The following is a 22,004-nucleotide window of genomic DNA, read 5'->3' on the forward strand; positions in this document are numbered from 1 at the left end:
TTTATTTAAATATATCGCAGTTTATTCTACATATATTATCAGAGGTTGTTACATTTCAAATTATAATAAAGAGTGAAAATTACATATCACAAAGAAATTCTGTTCTCAAAATATGCATTTTTGACAAACCAAATACATTTCCTCCTGACTATGGTTCTTAAAGGCTCACTTATTTGTGAGATTTTTTTTTAGTATATAAATATACATATAAAATAACCAAATAAAATAGCTGGATGTGGTGGTGCCATATTTCTCCAGACTCTCCTCAAAAACGGTTAACAAGAGTGACAATAATACCACGTAGAAAACAAAACAAAAACATTACCTAATTTTAAGATTTCCCCACTTTTCAAAATAGAGGTCTGTTTTATTTTGCTTAATTAAAATGTAGTGTTTGTTTGTGTTTTATGTATGTTCATCAATTCTTGTTTTTTTTTAAAGTTGTCAGTCTTCGGTCATCACTCAGTTTACTGTTCATTTGCAGATCCTCATTAGATGTTGTTGACATGTTACAAGGCACTGCTTATAGTATTGATCTACCATTGAATCTCAAATCAGTACATTTACCATCCAAAGATGCATGGCTACTGACAGAAGATAACACAAATAAGTGAGTAGAGAAATAACACAGCTTACACAACCATCTTCAGTATAGCCAAGCATTTATTGTGTGTGTGTGTGTGTTAATCAAAATTGTTCATATGACACCAAAAGAAAGCTTCAAAGAACACCAATCACAGAATGCAATGGGTACTTTTGACCAATCACGGAATGCATTATATGCTTCTGACCAATCACAGAATGCATTCATTATATGCTTCTGACCAGTCACAGAATACATTATATGCTTCTGACCAATCACAGAATGTATTATATGCTTCTGACCAATCACAGAATGTAATGGGTACTTCTGACCAATCACAGAATCCATTATATGCTTCTGACCAATCACAGAATGTAATTGGTACTTCTGACCAATCACAGAATGTAATGGGTACTTCTGACCAATCACAGAATGTAATGGGTACTTCTGACCAATCACAGAATGTAATGGGTACTTCTGACCAATCACAGAATGTAATGGGTACTTCTGACCAATCACAGAATGCATTTGATGCTTCTGACCAATCACAGAATGCATTTGATGCTTCTGACCAATCACAGAATGCATTGGATACATTGAAAAATGTAATAATGTATTCCCAGATTGTCCTAGTTTATTAAATGACCAGTTGTGACTCGTGTAACGTTTATTTATAGCAATATATACACATATAATAAGATACCTTTTTATTTATATTGTAGGAGATATCTATTAACCAGACCATCATCAGATATGCCTGTATGTCAGTTGAATACTGTGGATGTTAAAGTGGCAGAGAATGCAACCCATGAAGGTACTTTCACTATAAACTAACAGCAATTCTTTAGAATTAACAAAGGCTTTTCCTGTAACTGACAGTTTGAAATGCTGGAAAAATACTATTGGTCAACAGCAACAATGTCAATTGTAAACAACACCCGATACATTTTAGGGTATTAGTATCTAATTTTTGTACATCGAAAAAACAAAATAATTTGTCATTCCATGAAAAGCCATATACATGTAGCATTTCTCTATCCAAAACATATCAGCACTTGTTCAAATTTGTTTTTATATGCGAACAATCAAACACTTCTTATCTCCACTGTTGTCTTTGTTGAGCGGAGCTTGTATGAGTGATTGTCTGTCATTATTCGCATCAACTTTTTACTTTTTCAACATCTTCTTGAGAACTACAAGCCAGATATCTTTGATCACATGTTGATGTATCTGGTTTAAGTGCTCCACAAAATGGCTCATTTTGATAATCAGAATGCATGGAATATTTTTCTGTCCTGTACAATCATAAATAATTATAGAATACAATGTTGATATTTGTTTGAAGTTCACCAAACAGTTGATGAGATGTCATATGTTTCTAGCTATGCTAGTCTTCAAAATGAATGTCAGTCTGAGATTAATTACCATTCAAAGTGTGAGTCCAACCTGTTAGTGTCACTATGCCCTTTCAATGCAGACAATAATGTACATAAGAACATAGAATTGACAAATTGAATTTCCCATGACATACTGGTGTAATCCTGGTGATTGTGGAGCCACACTTTAAAACTATTTACCATCATGATTCTGTTTGTTCACAGACAATAATACCAGAAGTCTATTCATGGATGGACCATTTTATTCGGTTGCTACAACCTCACTGAACAAAGACCAGTTAGGCCAGGCCTTGAAACAGAATATAGATTCTCCTAACAGATTGATGGCTGATACAAATCACTATGCGGCTATTGCTGTAGGATTCCCTGAACTAATGGTAAATATGGTGGGATGTTGTCGACAGGACACCGAAGATCCTAAGAAAACTCTTAAACAAGATTTGTTTAAATTGTGAAATCTTTATTTTGTTTCTTTCCGTCATAGTCTGAAAGTGAAATATACACGATTCCAAGACAGAAACAAGAAGAGACATGGATTAAGAATTCTAGAGATCCATTATTTCAACTTGCAGTTAAAAAGCCAGAAAAGAAAGAATATGAATCTGTGTTTTTACCAGATGCTAATCAAGTTGTTAAAGTGCTACCTATCAGTCAAGTACCTCAAGAAGTCTACCCAGGTGAGTGTTTAACAAAATGCATACATAGTCTAATGTAATTTAGTTATAAGTTTGAACTACCTATGAAATCAATTATTGGTATTGGAATTTTATCCTGATACAATCTGATTAAAATCTGATGTAGTGTACGGGCTTTAATTATTTTGGCTATAAACTTATTTTAATTTTATTTTTTATTACTTTTGTTATTAATGCCCTTTTATTTTATTATTTTACTTTGATTTTGTAAGTCCCGTTCAAATCTCGCGTAAGTAACAGCCAATCACAGCCCCCCTTTTATACAGGCTGTCGGTTGCTTACTTTTCAGTGTAGCGATACTCTACGGGCAATCTTTCTGTACATTATATTTTGCCCACTTGAATAAACCATTAATTGAAAATTGCTAGTATATTTTTATTTGCAAAAGAAATTCCTCAGCATTTTACAATTTTTGTCATTACATTGAATATTTTTTTCACTTCCAACAAATGTGTACACTTCCAGATACATCTTCGCCAGCCAAGGTTCGTTCATTCAGTAATCATTTCAATTTTACATCACTGAGCATAATTATCTAGAATGGAAGCAAAAAAAATAAGTAAATCGTAATGATTAGAACACTGTAAACAGTTATAGTAAACAATGCAAACTGATTTTAAATTGTATAACGGTCACCGGCCCACGGCATCGACGCAGAAAATTGGAGCAAATAAATATTTCCTGATCAATTGCGATGTGTTCCAAATAAAAAATATTTGATTCCAGTCCAAATCAGCTCAATTACTTTAATAAAGAGTTATTGTATAATGTACAAAATGTTGATACAATTTGATGAATATTTACAGCTACGGCTTCAATACCGTAGACGATGTTGGCCCGATCTTCAACAAAACATCACCCGTCTCCAGGGCAGGCGACTGGAAAAAGACACTGGTGTTCGGTCGAAACGGTGGAAACAAAATCGTCACTCCCAGAATAACTATGCAAAATAACGATCTAAAGTCGAACCATTCGAGCCACAATATTAACATAAAAATGACTTTCGTTGCATTTGACAATGATAAACTTACCGTAAAGCCGTGTTATTCTCGGTCGCTAACGTCGGTATAATCCGCCATTTTATTTGAGTGTTTGCCACCCGACTCCGCCCGGTGACGTCATCATGTGCGCTATAGAAGGAGGTCTGTGATTCGTTGACTAAAATCGTCGATAGTGGGTCTCGTTGAAATCTTGTTACATAGGCATCGGCTCAGATGTAGGTAGGGCGGAATTAAAAAAATCACAAAATCAAAATCAAAGTAAAATAATAAAATAAAATAAAATAAAAGGACATTAATAACAAAAGTAATAAAAAATAAAATTAAAATAAGTTTATAGCCAAAATTATTAAAGCCCGTACACTACATCAGATTTTAATCAGATTGATCCTGATATATCTTAGCAAAAAAAGAATATTATAGTATCAAAAATGAGTTACTAAGTTGTTTTCTATTATCAGTCATTTACTGCAATTCACAACAAGGCTCCTCATTAGTCCTCATTTGCATACAAATATTTTCCTGGTGACGTCATCAGGGGACATTGCTGCACAACATAGACATGGTAGTGGGACTGTGACATGGTTCTGGAGAATTCTTCAGGTTCAAATTTATTGTCTATTAACTTCTAAATAATCCAAAATAAATTTCCACTAGGTTTTTCTTAACAAATCTTGGACAAATATTACCCTGTATTAAGAGTACTGTAACAACTTGATTCCTTTACAGAACCTATTTGTCATATATTAATTTCACAACCTGTCATTATGGCTTACAATGGTATTTTTTGATTTGCTCTTTGTTTCATGGTCATATAAATCAATGTGGAAATCATTGATATCAAGAGATATAGAAGAAGAAAATTGTACAATTAAATATTTGATTCACTCTACAAATTGTCTGTTTACCACCATGCAGGTACTAACACATGTATGCATTTGACTTGTACAATTCCACCAAAATGTTAACTCAAATCAATTTACCCATGGCATAAACGCAACTAATTTTTTAATTTGCTTTGAGCAATGCTTTGTTCATAAGCTTGCATCTGTTAACACAAAGAAAATGCATTAGATTGATAGATCTTCATCAGCTCTCATTTTTAAAGGTGAAACTTCAGGTCACTGGCACCATATTTGGATTGTGAATGTACAATTCAGAGCAATTCATTTGAGATGTTACTGGAATTTATTTTATCAGTTTTTAGCTCCGCTGTCGACTTTGTCGAGCGGAGCTTATCATATGAGTGATTGTCCGTCGTCGTCCGGTGTTGTCCGTCGTCATCCGTCGTCGTTCGTGTCAATGTTTTACTTTTTTGACTTCTTGAAAACTACAAGCCTGAATGCTTTGATACTTCGTGTATATGTACCTTGGGTAGACTTCTCTCAGATTTGTTCATTTCATGATGATATCTTCAATTCTCTAATTTTGGTGAATATTTTTGTCATTTTTAGTAAAAAGTGATATTTTCGATTTCTTGTTAAAAACCGCAAGTCCAATTGCTTTGATATTATATGTATTGGTACTACATGTGGACCTCTCTCAGATTTGTTCATTTTGTGATGATGTCTTCAATTCTCTAATTTTGGTGAATATTTTTGTCATTTTTGGTAAAAAGTGATATTTTCAACTTCTTGTTAAAAACCGCAAGTTCAATTGCTTTGATATTACATATATAGGTACTACATGTGTACCTCTCTCAGATTTGTTCATTTTGTGATGATGTCTTCAATTTTCTAATTTTGGTGAACATTTTTGTAATTTTTGGTAAAAAGTGATATTTTCGACTTCTTGTTAAAACCAATAGTTCAATTGCTTTGATATTACGTATATAGATACTACATGTAGACTTTTCTCAGATTTGTTCATTTCGTGATGATATCTTCGATTCTTTAATTTTGGTGAATATTTTTGTCATTTTTGGTAAAAAGTGATATTTTCGACTTCTTGTTAAAAACTGTAAGTCCGATTGCTTTGATATTACATATATAGGTACTACATGTGGACCTCTCTCAGATTTGTTCATTTTGTGGTGATATCTTCAACTCTCTAATTTTGGTGAATATTTTTGTCATTTTTGGTAAAAAGTGATATTTTCAACTTCTTGTTAAAAACCGCAAGTTCAATTGCTTTGATATTACATATATAGGTCCTACATGTGTACCTCTCTCAGATTTGTTCATTTTGTGATGATGTCTTCAATTCTCTAATTTTGGTGAATATTTTTGTCATTTTTGGTAAAATGTGATATTTTTGACTTCTTGTTAAAAACCAAAAGTTCAATTGCTTTGATATTATACATTTTGTTCATTTTCTAATGATATCTTCTGTTCTTTAATTGAAATGTGCATTGCTAACAGCGGAGCTATCTCAGCCAAGAGGCTGCTTGTTTACTTGCTGATGCTGCTTAGTAAGCGACAATTGTATGTCAGTGATGTGTACTGGGATACTGACTGTGCATATGCGTGCAGTATCATGCCACCAGAAGACGAATTGTTTGATAATATTTTTCACCCAGGAAAAAAAAACCATCCAATCAATATTTAAAATTAAAAACAAAATCATAGTAGTATGCTAATTTTCATTAGCAATTCACACACATGTAAAATAATAGTTTTACATTTACAAGTTTTTACGGTATTCAGTGCATGACACATGCATGACTTCCACCTTTGTCTGACATTTAATGGTGACAGAAAAGGGGCATGGCCACAACTTAGAATCATTTTTTAATTGGAAGATGATTTAAGGAACCAAATTTCAAAGGCAATTTATCAAGAGGTCAACATAGGCTAGTGTCATGTAGTTAAGTGTCATGAGATCTACCTAAGTTAGCATCCTTAATTTATTAAGTTTAACAACAGGCCTATCCAGGTTAGCGTCATTCAATAAAATTTGACAAGACCTACCCAAGTCATATGTCATTCTATGAAGCATGGTACTGCTCTGAGATAAGCCACATTTTGTTTAGGCTTAAATTATGTGCATACTAATTATTTATTTTGCATAGATTATCTACTTTATTATACCACAGATATCTCTAGTAACACTCATCAAATTTAAATGAAACGTGGTATATACATGTAGGTGCTCTTGGATAATTCACAGGCCTGATTACTTGACACTTGAAATTGATGCATATTAATTTAAATATTTGCATAATTTACCTATTCAATATGCATAATTGTAATTTCTCAAGCACTGTTGCAGATAGGAGAGTGCAATGAAGGCACTTGACAAGATATGTGGCTAACATGTCTTATGCACATGTCATGTAGTCTCATTAATATGCATAATTCTAATATCTGGAAAATGATTGATCATATATTGTTATGTGACATTATTAATATGCATTACTAATATGTTGAAGGTAGGAACATGTTACCAGTGCTATAATAAAGACATTGTCAAATGACTATCCTTTCTTAACCTTATAATTTATTTTAGGCGGTAAACCAAACAATGTGTATTCTTACTTAGAAGTTGCTGATCTTGCTTACAACAAACTACGATACATACCAATACCAGGGTAAGTATCCTGCTTACAGTAACATGCAATACATACCAATACCAGGGTAAGTATCATGCTTACAGTAACATGCAATACATACAAATACCAGGGTAAATATCCTGCTTACAATAACATGCAATACATACCAATACAAGAGTAAGTATACTGCTCACAGTAACATGCAATGCATACCAATACAAGAGTAAGTATCCTGCTTACAGTAACTTGCATTACATACCAATACAAGAGTAAGTATCCTGCTTACAGTAACTTGCAATACATACCAATACAAGAGTAAGTATCCTGCTTACAGTAACTTGCATTACATACCAATACAAGAGTAAGTATCCTGCTTACAGTAACATGCAATACATACCAATACAAAAGTAAGTATACTGCTCACAGTAACATGCAATGCATACCAATACAAGAGTAAGTACCCTACTTACAGTAACTTTCAATACATACCAATACAGGAGTAAGTATACTGCTTACAGTAACATGCAATGCATACCAATACAAGAGTAAGTATCCTGCTTACAGTAACATGCAATTCATACATACCAATACAAGAGTAAGTATCCTGCTTACAGTAACATGCAATTCATACATACCAATACATGAGTAAGTACCCTGCTTACAGTAACATGCAATACATACCAATACAAGAGTAAGTATCCTGCTTACAGTAACTTGCAATACATACCAATACAAGAGTAAGTATACTGCTCACAGTAATATGCAATACATACCAATACAAGAGTAAGTACCCTGCTTACAGTAACATGCAATGCATACCAATACAAGAGTAAGTGTCCTGCTTACAGTAATATGCAATACATACCAATACAAGAGTAAGTATCCTGCTCACAGTAACATGCAATTCATACATACCAATAAAAGAGTAAGTATCCTGCTTACAGTAACTTGCAATACATACCAATACAAGAGTAAGTATCCTGCTTACAGTAACATGCAATGCATACCAATAAAAGAGTAAGTATCCTGCTTACAGTAACATGCAATACATACCAATACATGAGTAAGTATCCTGCTCACAGTAACATGCAATGCATACCAATACAAGAGTAAGTGTCCTGCTTACAGTAATATGCAATACATACCAATACAAGAGTAAGTATCCTGCTCACAGTAACATGCAATTCATACCAACACAAAAGTATCCTGCTTACAGTAACTTGCAATACATACCAATACAAGAGTAAGTATCCTGCTTACAGTAACATGCAATACATACCAATACAAGAGTAAGTATCCTGCTTACAGTAACATGCAATACATACCAACACAAAAGTATCCTGCTTACAGTAACTTGCAATACATACCAATACAAGAGTAGGTATCCTGCTTACAGTAACATGCAATACATACCAATAAAAGAGTAAGTATCCTGCTTACAGTAACTTGCAATACATACCAATACATGAGTAAGTATCCTACTTACAGTAACATGCAATACATACCAATACAGGAGTAAGTATCCTACTTACAGTAACATGCAATACATACTAATACAGGAGTAAGTATCCTGCTTACAGTAACATGCAATACATACCAATACAAAAGTAAGAATACTGCTCACAGTAACATGCAATGCATACCAATACAAGAGTAAGTATCCTGCTTACAGTAACATGCAATTCATACATACCAATACAAGAGTAAGTATCCTGCTTACAGTAACATGCAATACATACCATTACATGAGTAAGTATCCTGCTTACAGTAACTTTCAATACATACCAATACAAGAGTAAGTATCCTGCTCACAGTAACTTGCAATACATACCAATACAAGAGTATCCTGCTTACAGTAACATGCAATACATACCAATACAAGAGTAAGTACCCTGCTCACAATAACTTGCAATACATACCAATACAAGAGTAAGTATCCTGCTTACAGTAATATGCAATACATACCAATACAAGAGTAAGTACCCTGCTTACAGTAACATGCAATACATACCAATACATGAGTAAGTATCCTGCTTACAGTAACTTGCAATACATACCAATACAAGAGTAAGTATCCTGCTTACAGTAACATGCAATGCATACCAATACAAGAGTAAGTATCCTGCTTACAGTAACATGCAATACATACCAATACAAGAGTAAGTATACTGCTCACAGTAATATGCAATACATACCAATACAAAAGTAAGTACCCTGCTTACAGTAACATGCAATACATACCAATACATGAGTAAGTATCCTGCTTACAGTAACTTGCAATACATACCAATACAAGAGTAAGTACCCTGCTTACAGTAACATGCAATACATACCAATACAAGAGTAAGTACCCTGCTTACAGTAACTTGCAATACATACAAATACAAGAGTAAGTATCCTGCTTACAGTAACATGCAATACATACCAATACAAGAGTAAGTATCCTGCTCACAGTAACTTGCAATACATACCAATACAAGAGTAAGTATACTGCTCACAGTAACATGCAATGCATACCAATACAAGAGTAAGTATCCTGCTTACAGTAACATGCAATACATACCAATACAAGAGTATCCTGCTTACAGTAACTTGCAATACATACCAATACATGAGTAAGTATCCTGCTTACAGTAACTTGCAATACATACCAATACATGAGTAAGTACCCTGCTTACAGTAACATGCAATACATACCAATACATGAGTAAGTATCCTGCTTACAATAACTTGCAATACATACCAATACAAGAGTAAGTATCCTGCTTACAGTAATATGCAATACATACCAATACAAGAGTAAGTACCCTGCTTACAGTAACATGCAATACATACCAATACATGAGTAAGTATCCTGCTTACAGTAACTTGCAATACATACCAATACAAGAGTAAGTATCCTGCTTACAGTAACATGCAATGCATACCAATACAAGAGTAAGTATCCTGCTTACAGTAACATGCAATACATACCAATACAAGAGTAAGTATACTGCTCACAGTAATATGCAATACATACCAATACAAGAGTAAGTACCCTGCTTACAGTAACATGCAATACATACCAATACATGAGTAAGTATCCTGCTTACAGTAACTTGCAATACATACCAATACATGAGTAAGTACCCTGCTTACAGTAACATGCAATACATACCAATACATGAGTAAGTACCCTGCTTACAGTAACATGCAATACATACCAATACAAGAGTAAGTACCCTGCTTACAGTAACATGCAATACATACCAATACAAGAGTAAGTATCCTGCTTACAGTAACTTGCAGTACATACCAATACAAGAGTAAGTATCCTGCTTACAGTAATATGCAATACATACCAATACATGAGTAAGTATCCTACTTACAGTAACATGTAATACATACCAATACATGAGTAAGTATCCTGCTTACAGTAACTTGCAATACATACCAATACAAGAGTAAGTATCCTGCTTACAGTAACATGCAATACATACCAATACAAGAGTAAGTACCCTGCTTACAGTAACATGCAATACATACCAATACAAGAGTAAGTACCCTGCTTACAGTAACATGCAATACATACCAATACAAAAGTAAGTATCCTGCTTACAGTAACATGCAATTCATACCAATACAAAAGTACCCTGCTTACAGTAACATGCAATACATACCAATACAAAAGTAAGTATACTGCTCACAGTAATATGCAATGCATACCAATACAAGAGTAAGTACCCTGCTTACAGTAACATGCAATACATACCAATACAAGAGTAAGTACCCTGCTTACAGTAACATGCAATACATACCAATACAAAAGTAAGTATACTGCTTACAGTAACATGCAATACATATATTGCTCTTAAACCCTCTCACTATAGTTGTTTTGTTGATTATTTCAGACCTCGTTACATACCACCATATTCACCGTTTTTATCACACTACTCAGAGACACATATTGCGATGACGCCTACACCTGATGAAACCATAGCAACAGTGGATGCTGGTGGATGTATTCGTCTCTGGGAAACTGGAGTATCAAGCTTGCAGAGATCACTCACTGCTTGGCAACAAATGATAGGATTAGGTGAACATCGCCCTCTACAGGTAATACATGAAATACAGTTTTGTTACTGTTCTGTCTTTGTCCCATATTTCCAGTGAAAAAAAAATAATGCTTGTGTTCATTTCATTGTTTATAAATGCTGAGTTTGGTTGACTATCCATAAGTGTAACATTGGTTCATTTCAATACAATACATGTAGCTGTCATCATGCTTGTAGCTGTCATCATGAATAGGTGATTGTTCGTCGTCATCCTGTGGCCCACATCAATTTTTTTTCCAAATAACTTATTCTTTGCCTTGCAAGTAATGTAAATAGAGAGAAAGGTATATTAGAGGAAAATGTTGGTATTGTTGTTGTTTATACATTTATGTTATAATAGTGAGCGAATACAAACGACCACTTAGTGTAGTCACTAATGATGGTTACAGTGAGAGAATACAAACGACTGCTTAGTGTAGTCACTAATGATGGTTACAGTGAGCGAATACAAACGACCACTTAGTGTAGTCACTAATGATGGTTACAGTGAGCGAATACAAACGACCGCTTAGTGTAGTCACTAATGATGGTTACGATGAGCGAATACAAACGACCGCTTAGTGTAGTCACTAATGATTTTTACAGTGAACGAATACAACGACCACTTAGTGTAGTCACTAATGATGGTTACAGTGAGCGAATACAAACGACCGCTTAGTGTAGTCACTAATGATGGTTACAGTGAGCGAATACAAACGACCACTTAGTGTAGTCACTAATGATGGTTACAGTGAACGAATACAAACGACCACTTAGTGTAGTCACTAATGATGGTTACAGTGAGCGAATACAAACGACCACTTAGTGTAGTCACTAATGATGGTTACAGTGAGCGAATACAAACGACCGATTAGTGTAGTCACTAATGATGGTTACAGTGAGCGAATACAAACGACCGCTTAGTGTAGTCACTAATGATGGTTACAGTGAGCGAATACAAACGACCGCTTAGTGTAGTCACTAATGATGGTTACAGTGAGCGAATACAAACGACCACTTAGTGTAGTCACTAATGATGGTTACAGTGAGCGAATACAAACAACCACTTAGTGTAGTCACTAATGATGGTTACAGTGAGCGAATACAAACGACCGCTTAGTGTAGTCACTAATGATGGTTACAGTTAGGGAATACAAACGACCGCTTAGTGTAGTCACTAATGATGGTTACAGTGAGTGTAAAATAACAAATTCGGCTTGTTTCCTCGATAAGCACTGTGTGATATTTACATTAGTGCAACAATTTTTGTTCATACAAAAACTTGTGTTAGGACTAAACAATTATTGGCACCCACATAGCTTGCATAGTAATTTCTAGAGAACTTCAGTGCAAACCTAAACCAAATTGTGGAAATGCGGGTGAATCAGCTTAGGAGAGAATATTGCTTTGACAAACTGTCAGTGCAGACATTGGTTCCTTCCCAGTGAATAAGATTAATTATTATTATATTAATTATATATGGGTATGTGAGGCACAAACTTTTCGCGAAAGTTCAATTTCTAAAAAAACACACCCTAGTAGAAACCAGAGTGTATGCATCACCAAATTAAGGTAAATGTAAATATTTTCTGAAAACAAAGCTGCAAGTTGACACTGAAACTCAGACCAAAGATGCCCAGCCCCTCTGCCTGGCTGGCATATGGTGACAATTTAAAAAATGGTCTATTGCACTCGCTGTAACGATCATTGATGACTACACTGAGTTAGTCACTTGGCTTTGCTCAGGTGTTATCGGTAGTTACTGGCCAACTGGTTACCTTTTTTTTCACAAATGCAGTTCCAGGGTCATATTTCTGACTCGTTTGACTGATTACATTCAAACTTGACACATACCCCTTAAGCATATGCATTTGTATGCAAGTATTACTGCCATTCCGGAACTGGATCTCAGCCATGCATGGACAAATCATTTTTCAGATTGAAATGAAAATTGCCAACTGGCAGCCATAATTTTGTTTTAACAAAGGCAGTTCCAGTGTCATATTTCTGACATGTTATACCGATCATTCAAACTTGGAATCTATATATCACACATATCATACATATAAGCACATGCTTTTTTTTCATTATCTAATTTAATTTAAGTGATAAGAATTCACAAAAATATGATTCCAACACTGAATCTTGGTTGCGTGTATGTACATATTTCATTCAAATTTGGTATGTCATTTAAACATTTTAGGTCTTTGATAACTATTCTGATAATAATTATCTCTTGATATATATATTTGCTTATACTTGTTGTTTTAATTCCAGATCACTCATGAAAAAGAAAGTGGCAAAGATGTGACAGGACCCAAGCATGGAAAAATAGATAAAGATAATCAACCTCATGTAGGTGGTAATATGTGGGCTGGAGGAACTGGTAAGTAACTATGCTATATGGGTAATATGTGGGCTGGAGGAACTGGTAAGTTACTATGCTATATGGGTAATATGTGGGCTGGAGGAACTGGTAAGTAACTATGCTATATGGGTAATATGTGGGCTGGAGGAACTGGTAAGTAACTATGCTATATGGGTAATATGTAGGCTGGGGGAACCGGTAAGTTACTATTCTATATGGGTAATATGTGGGCTGGGGGAACTGGTAAGTAACTATGCTATATGGGTAATATGTAGGCTGGGGGAACTGGTAAGTAACTATTCTATATGGGTAATATGTGGGCTGGGGGAACTGGTCAGTAACTATTCTATATGGGTAATATGTGAGCTGGAGAAACTGGTAAGTAACTATTCTATATGGGTAATATATGAGCTGGGGAACTGGTAAGTAACTATTCTATATGGGTAATATGTAGGCTGGGGGAACCGGTAAGTAACTATTCTATATGGGTAATATGTGGGCTGGAGGAACCGGTAAGTAACTATGCTATATGGGTAATATGGAGGCTGGGGGAACCGGTAAGTTACTATTCTATATGGGTAATATGTGGGCTGGGGGAACTGGTAAGTAACTATGCTATATGGGTAATATGTAGGCTGGGGGAACTGGTAAGTAACTATTCTATATGGGTAATATGTGGGCTGGGGGAACTGGTCAGTAACTATTCTATATGGGTAATATGTGAGCTGGAGAAACTGGTAAGTAACTATTCTATATGGGTAATATATGAGCTGGGGAACTGGTAAGTAACTATTCTATATGGGTAATATGTAGGCTGGGGGAACCGGTAAGTAACTATTCTATATGGGTAATATGTGGGCTGGAGGAACCGGTAAGTAACTATGCTATATGGGTAATATGTAGGCTGGGGGAACCGGTAAGTAACTATTCTATATGGGTAATATGTGGGCTGGAGGAACCGGTAAGTAACTATGCTATATGGGTAATATGTAGGCTGGGGGAACCGGTAAGTTACTATTCTATATGGGTAATATGTGGGCTGGGGGAACTGGTAAGTAACTATTCTATATGGGACAATATATGGGCTGGAGGAACTGGTAAGTAACTATCCTATATGGGTAATATGTGGGCTGGAGGAACTGGTAAGTTACTATTCTATATGGGTAATATGTGGGCTGGGGGAACTGGTAAGTAACTATTCTATATGGGTAATATGTGGGCTGGGGGAACTGGTCAGTAACTATTCTATATGGGTAATATGTGAGCTGGAGAAACTGGTAAGTAACTATTCTATATGGGTAATATATGAGCTGGGGAACTGGTAAGTAACTATTCTATATGGGTAATATGTGAGCTGAGGAACTGGTAAGTAACTATCCTATATGGGTAATATGTGGGCTGGAGGAACTGGTAAGTAACTATTCTATATGGGTAATATATGAGCTGGGGAACTGGTAAGTAACTATTCTATATGGGTAATATATGAGCTGGGGAACTGGTAAGTAACTATTCTATATGGGTAATATGTGAGCTGGAGGAACTGGTAAGTAACTATCCTATATGGGTAATATGTGGGCTGGAGGAACTGGTAAGTAACTATTATATATGGGGTGATACATGGTAATATGGTAAGTCACTATCTTGTAATGTTTCTTCAAAATCAATATACTGACATCAAATCCATAATACAGACCTCTTCCATATTTCCTGACTTTGCTTTTGATTTATTATTTGAAAATATAAAATAGATATGCATCGATTTGTTTTTGTTATAAAAACATTTAACAATGACACATGAAAAAATGTTTTCTTGTTTTTGAACATCCAGCTGCACATATTCTATATTTGTTTGCATTAGGTGGTCGTGATACAGCTGGTTTAGGTGGCATGGGAGGTCCCTATCGACTAGATGCAGGACATGATGTCACACAAGTCACACAAGCTGAAAAAGATGCTGTACCTGAAGAGGTAAGGGTTGCAATCTGCACCATATGCTAATATCACAATAGTCTGGTGTATGTAGAATTTATATGATGAAGAAAGTACTTGAATTGAGAAACAATAAATTGTAAATAATGTGAATGTTTTTAGGTGAAAAGAGCTGCAAGAGAAATGGCCCAAAAAGCATTCAAGCAAAGGTATGTGGTACTGTGATTTGGGTTCATTTTCAAAGCTCACAAAGGAGATCATTGTGTTTACTCTGTCTGTGTGTATCTGTGTCTCAAATTTTTCTTAACTGATCACTCAAATTCAATTAAAATAATTTCTGTCATCTATAGCCTTGATTAGGTTACATAATCTTGCTTATTTTCTATGCAACCAGCCAAACTTCTTATTGATACAACCAACAAAAGTATTTAATGAAATGAGTGGCCACTGTATACTGTTTTCCAAAAGGCGTGTGGCCTATTGTATTATTGCAGCCTTGATTAGTTTGAGGTTCAAATATGTACATACTATTGAATAAAATAGTGTAATATTTCGCATATTTTAAATTGTTGCAGGTGCCATCCTTGGAATGTTTGTGAAATTCTTGACAGAATAACTAATACATAGTATTATGTCATGGAAATTATTTTTGATTTGTGTATATTTCCTTGCAATTAAAACTTCTTTCTTTTTGTCTTTCTGATAACTTTTTTTTAAGACTGAAGGAAATAGAGATGTCAGAGTATGATGCTGAACTATATGAGAAGTTTTCATCTGGAGTGAGAAGACAAGTACAGTCACTACGGGTTATACTGGATAGTCTACAAGTAAGTAACAGATCGTATGCAATGGCTGTGGTGCAATAAGTACGGGTTATTGAATTTATAGACCAATCATGACACACAAGACACTTTAGTTGTAGATGCAGATTAATTAAGCAGATAAAGGTCACCATTAATACACACTCACTTTAACACACCTTACATAGCTAAAGTTATTTCATCTGATGCACTAATTGAAATAATGTACATGTTTTACTGTTTTAAAGGCAAAGGGAAAAGAACGTCAGTGGTTGCGTCATCAGACATCCGGTGATCTAGATGATGCTAAGTTAATAGAAGGTTTGACTGGTGAGAGAGCAATTTATAAACGAAGAGGAGAGCATGATCCAGAAGTATGTAGTATACATGTCAGTCTCCACACTATGTGATATTGTAGCCATCATCATGTACAGCACTTTAGCTCCCCACACTTGTTCTAGTACAGCACTTTAGCTCCCTACACTTGTTCTAGTACAGCACTTTAGCTCCCCACACTTGTTCTAGTACAGCACTTTAGCTCCCTACACTTGTTCTAGTACAGCACTTTAGCTCCCCACACTTGTTCTAGTACAGCACTTTAGCTCCCCACACTTGTTCTAGTACAGCACTTTAGCTCCCTACACTTGTTCTAGTACAGCACCCCACACTTGTTCTAGTACAGCACTTTAGCTCCCTACACTTGTTCTAGTACAGCACTTTAGCTCCCCACACTTGTTCTAGTACAGCACTTTAGCTCCCTACACTTGTTCTAGTACAGCACCCCACACTTGTTCTAGTACAGCACTTTAGCTCCCTACAATTGTTCTAGTACAGCACTTTAGCTCCCTACACTTGTTCTAGTACAGCACTTTAGCTCCCTACACTTGTTCTAGTACAGCACTTTAGCTCCCTACACTTGTTCTAGTACAGCACTTTAGCTCCCTACACTTGTTCTAGTACAGCACTTTAGCTCCCCACACTTGTTCTAGTACAGCACTTTAGCACCCCACACTTGTTCTAGTACAGCAATTTAGCTCCCCACACTTGTTCTGGTACATCACTTTAGCTCCCTACACTTGTTCTAGTACAGCACTTTGGCTCCATACACTTGTTCTGGTACATCACTTTAGCTCCCCACAGTTGTTCTAGTACAGCACTTTGGCTCCATACACTTGATGTAGTAGAGCACTTTAGCTCCATACACTTGATGTATTAGAGCACTTTAGCTCCATACACTTGATGTATTAGAGCACTTTAGCTCCGTACACTTGATGTAGTAGAGCACTTTAGCTCCGTACACTTGATGTAGTAGAGCACTTTGAGCTCCATACACTTGATGTAGTAGAGCACTTTGGTTCCATACACTTGATGTAGTAGTGCACTTTGGTTCCATACACTTGATGTATTAGAGCACTTTGGTTCCATACACTTGATGTAGTAGAGCACTTTAGCTCCATACACTTGATGTAGTAGAGCACTTTGGTTCCATACACTTGATGTAGTAGTGCACTTTGGTTCCATACACTTGATGTAGTAGTGCACTTTGGCTCCATACACTTGATGTATTAGAGCACTTTAGCTCCGTACACTTGATGTAGTAGAGCACTTTGAGTTCCATACACTTGATGTATTAGAGCACTTTGGTTCCATACACTTGATGTAGTAGTGCACTTTGGTTCCATACACTTGATGTAGTAGAGCACTTTAGCTCCGTACACTTGATGTAGTAGAGCACTTTGGTTCCATACACTTGATGTAGTAGTGCACTTTGGTTCCATACACTTGATGTAGTAGTGCACTTTGGCTCCATACACTTGATGTAGTAGAGCACTTTGGCTCCATACACTTGATGTAGTAGAGCACTTTAGCTCCGTACACTTGGTGTATTAGTGCACTTTGGGCTCCATACACTTGATGTATTAGAGCACTTTAGATTCATACATGTTTTATCTCACAGCTTGGTACACCTCAAGTTCTTCCCAAGATTCTTCGTTTAGTCATTGATGTAAGTGGTAGTATGTATCGATTTAATGGCGTTGATGGTCGGCTCGACAGGGTTATGGAAGCAGCACTGATGGTCATGGAAGCTTTTGAAGGATATGACAAGAAATTCAAGGTTTGTATTCTCATCATTCATGACATTTGTGTTCTCATTGTTTATGATGTTTGTATTCTCATCGTTCATGACGTTTGTAATCAAATCGTTTATGACGTTTGTATTCTCATCGTTTATGAAGTATTTATTCTCATCGTTTATGACGTTTGTGTGTGTGATTGTACCTTTGTGCATGAAAGTTCACATAATGTCTTGAGAATAACATTAACAGATTTCTTTCACAGACTTATTTTTATTAATATATATTTAAGTCATAAAATATCACACAGTGCTTATTGGGAAACAATCATGATATATTATTACTTTACTATGCTGAGTAGTTGTTGTGCTTTGCTCAGGAGTTCCCAATAGTATTCACTTGTAAAATTTGTTTATTATTCATTTTTTTCTGTTGTTTTATTTCTTACTGTCATTAATATCTAATTCCCATATTTCTGATCCATGAAGTAAAATGGGTTTGTTATAAATGTTAAATAATTTTAATTTTAGCTCAATGTGAAGTATATGTTAGCATATGTGAGAAACTTTTTCACTATTGCACAGTATGAACCACATAGAATGGAGTCAGTAACTCAGTCTTTATTTGCTATGCCTTACAGTATAAACCACTTAGAATGGAGTCAGTAACTCAGTCTTTATTTGCTATACCTTACAGTATGAACCACATAGAATGGAGTCAGTAACTCGGTCTTTATTTGCTATGCCTTGCAGTATAAACCACATAGAGTGGAGTCAGTAACTTATTCCTTATTTGCTATGCCTTGCAGTATAAACCACATAGAGTGGAGTTAGTAACTCATTCTTTGTTTGGTATGCCTTACAGTATGAACCACATAGAATGGAGTCAGTAACTCATTCTTATTTGCTATGCCTTACAGTATGAACCACATAGAATGGAGTCAGTAACGTATTCCTTATTTGCTATGCCTTACAGTATAAACCACATAGAGTGGAGTCAGTAACTTATTCCTTATTTGCTATGCCTTGCAGTATAAACCACATAGAGTGGAGTTAGTAACTCATTCTTTGTTTGGTATGCCTTACAGTATGAACCACATAGAATGGAGTCAGTAACTCATTCTTATTTGCTATGCCTTACAGTATGAACCACATAGAGTGGAGTCAGTAACTCATTCTTTATTTGCTATGCCTTACAGTATGAACCACATAGAGTGGAGTCAGTAACTCATTCTTTATGTGCTATGCCTTACAGTATGAACCACATAGAGTGGAGTCAGTAACTCATTCTTTATTTGCTATGCCTTACAGTATGAACCACATAGAGTGGAGTCAGTAACTCATTCTTTATTTGCTATGCCTTACAGTATAAACCACATAGAGTGGAGTCAGTAACTCATTCTTTATTTGCTATGCCTTACAGTATAAACCACATAGAGTGGAGTCAGTAACTCATTCTTTATGTGCTATGCCTTACAGTATGAACCACATAGAGTGGAGTCAGTAACTCATTCTTTATTTGCTATGCCTTACAGTATGAACCACATAGAGTGGAGTCAGTAACTCATTCTTTATTTGCTATGCCTTACAGTATGAACCACATAGAGTGGAGTCAGTAACTCATTCTTTATTTGCTATGCCTTACAGTATAAACCACATAGAGTGGAGTCAGTAACTCAGTCTTTATTTGCTATGCCTTACAGTATGAACCACATAGAGTGGAGTCAGTAACTCATTCTTTATTTGCTATGCCTTACAGTATGAACCACATAGAGTGGAGTCAGTAACACATTCTTTATTTGCTATGCCTTGCAGTATAAACCACATAGAGTGGAGTTAGTAACTCATTCTTTGTTTGGTATGCCTTACAGTATGAACCACATAGAATGGAGTCAGTAACTCATTCTTATTTGCTATGCCTTACAGTATGAACCACATAGAATGGAGTCAGTAACGTATTCCTTATTTGCTATGCCTTACAGTATAAACCACATAGAGTGGAGTCAGTAACTTATTCCTTATTTGCTATGCCTTGCAGTATAAACCACATAGAGTGGAGTTAGTAACTCATTCTTTGTTTGGTATGCCTTACAGTATGAACCACATAGAATGGAGTCAGTAACTCATTCTTATTTGCTATGCCTTACAGTATGAACCACATAGAGTGGAGTCAGTAACTCAGTCTTTATTTGCTATGCCTTACAGTATGAACCACATAGAGTGGAGTCAGTAACTCATTCTTTATGTGCTATGCCTTACAGTATGAACCACATAGAGTGGAGTCAGTAACTCATTCTTTATTTGCTATGCCTTACAGTATGAACCACATAGAGTGGAGTCAGTAACTCATTCTTTATTTGCTATGCCTTACAGTATAAACCACATAGAGTGGAGTCAGTAACTCATTCTTTATTTGCTATGCCTTACAGTATAAACCACATAGAGTGGAGTCAGTAACTCATTCTTTATGTGCTATGCCTTACAGTATGAACCACATAGAGTGGAGTCAGTAACTCATTCTTTATTTGCTATGCCTTACAGTATGAACCACATAGAGTGGAGTCAGTAACTCATTCTTTATTTGCTATGCCTTACAGTATGAACCACATAGAGTGGAGTCAGTAACTCATTCTTTATTTGCTATGCCTTACAGTATAAACCACATAGAGTGGAGTCAGTAACTCAGTCTTTATTTGCTATGCCTTACAGTATGAACCACATAGAGTGGAGTCAGTAACTCATTCTTTATTTGCTATGCCTTACAGTATGAACCACATAGAGTGGAGTCAGTAACTCATTCTTTATTTGCTATGCCTTACAGTATGAACTTGTTGGACATTCTGGTGAATCATATGATATAGGTTTTATGACTGGTGATAAAGTACCAAAGGATAATAAACAGAGATTAGATATTATCAAGGTAACACAAATACTACCATTGAATTATATGTATTGCAGGGTATCAGCTGTGATGCTATAATCCTTAGTGGTAATAATCAAGTATAACAGAGTAAAATCATTTCTGAGTATGTGATGCAGCCTGAATGGTAGAATGGGGATGGATAGGTAGAATGGGTTTGGTATATTGTGAGAATGAGACTGTAGGTTGGGTAGAATGATTAGAATAAGGGTGAGTAGAATGGAAGATAAGGTGCAGTGGATGAATGGCCAGAATGGGAGATGGATTTAATTGGGATGATGGCTTTTAGGTGAGTGGGTAGAAAGGCAGATGGATTGATGGTTAGAATGGGGATGAGTGGTTTGGATAGGATTGGTGATAGTTTGAGTGAGGTGGGTGGTTTGTTAGAAAAGGGTTGATGGTTAAAATATTGTGAGTGGATGGGTGGAAGGAGAGATGGGTTGAATAGGTGGGAGGTTAGAATGGTAGATGGGTTGAATAATATAATAGATGGTGGGTAGGTGAGTAAATAGAATGGGGAGGGGAGGTTGAGATGGATAGAAGGCTTGAATGAGGACTAGGTGAATGGGTGACTTTTGTCATTCCATCCAACCAGCATTCTAGCCCTCTCCAGTCATCCCCAATCTAACCATCAATCCATCCCCAATTCTACCCATCCACTCAGCTGCATTCTAACC

General features: G+C 35.8%; 1 protein-coding gene across 1 annotated transcript in view; it reads left to right on the plus strand.

Annotated features, from left to right (window-relative positions):
- LOC100377846 (von Willebrand factor A domain-containing protein 8-like) overlaps nucleotides 1–22,004 on the plus strand; it is a 62,212-nt gene that overhangs the window by 37,097 nt on the left and 3,111 nt on the right. The window contains exons 31-43 of the mRNA XM_085502190.1: nucleotides 485–610; nucleotides 1,306–1,397; nucleotides 2,185–2,357; nucleotides 2,465–2,657; nucleotides 7,121–7,202; nucleotides 11,054–11,258; nucleotides 13,514–13,622; nucleotides 15,463–15,572; nucleotides 15,696–15,742; nucleotides 16,252–16,360; nucleotides 16,582–16,707; nucleotides 18,291–18,449; nucleotides 21,229–21,327. Of these exons, the coding sequence (XP_085358316.1) occupies nucleotides 485–610; nucleotides 1,306–1,397; nucleotides 2,185–2,357; nucleotides 2,465–2,657; nucleotides 7,121–7,202; nucleotides 11,054–11,258; nucleotides 13,514–13,622; nucleotides 15,463–15,572; nucleotides 15,696–15,742; nucleotides 16,252–16,360; nucleotides 16,582–16,707; nucleotides 18,291–18,449; nucleotides 21,229–21,327 (1,630 nt within the window). The remainder of the gene's footprint in view (nucleotides 1–484; nucleotides 611–1,305; nucleotides 1,398–2,184; nucleotides 2,358–2,464; nucleotides 2,658–7,120; nucleotides 7,203–11,053; nucleotides 11,259–13,513; nucleotides 13,623–15,462; nucleotides 15,573–15,695; nucleotides 15,743–16,251; nucleotides 16,361–16,581; nucleotides 16,708–18,290; nucleotides 18,450–21,228; nucleotides 21,328–22,004) is intronic.

Source organism: Saccoglossus kowalevskii, chromosome 1, assembly GCF_978046115.1.
Source record: "Saccoglossus kowalevskii chromosome 1, keSacKowa6.1, whole genome shotgun sequence".
Classification (NCBI taxonomy): Eukaryota; Metazoa; Hemichordata; class Enteropneusta; family Harrimaniidae; genus Saccoglossus; species Saccoglossus kowalevskii.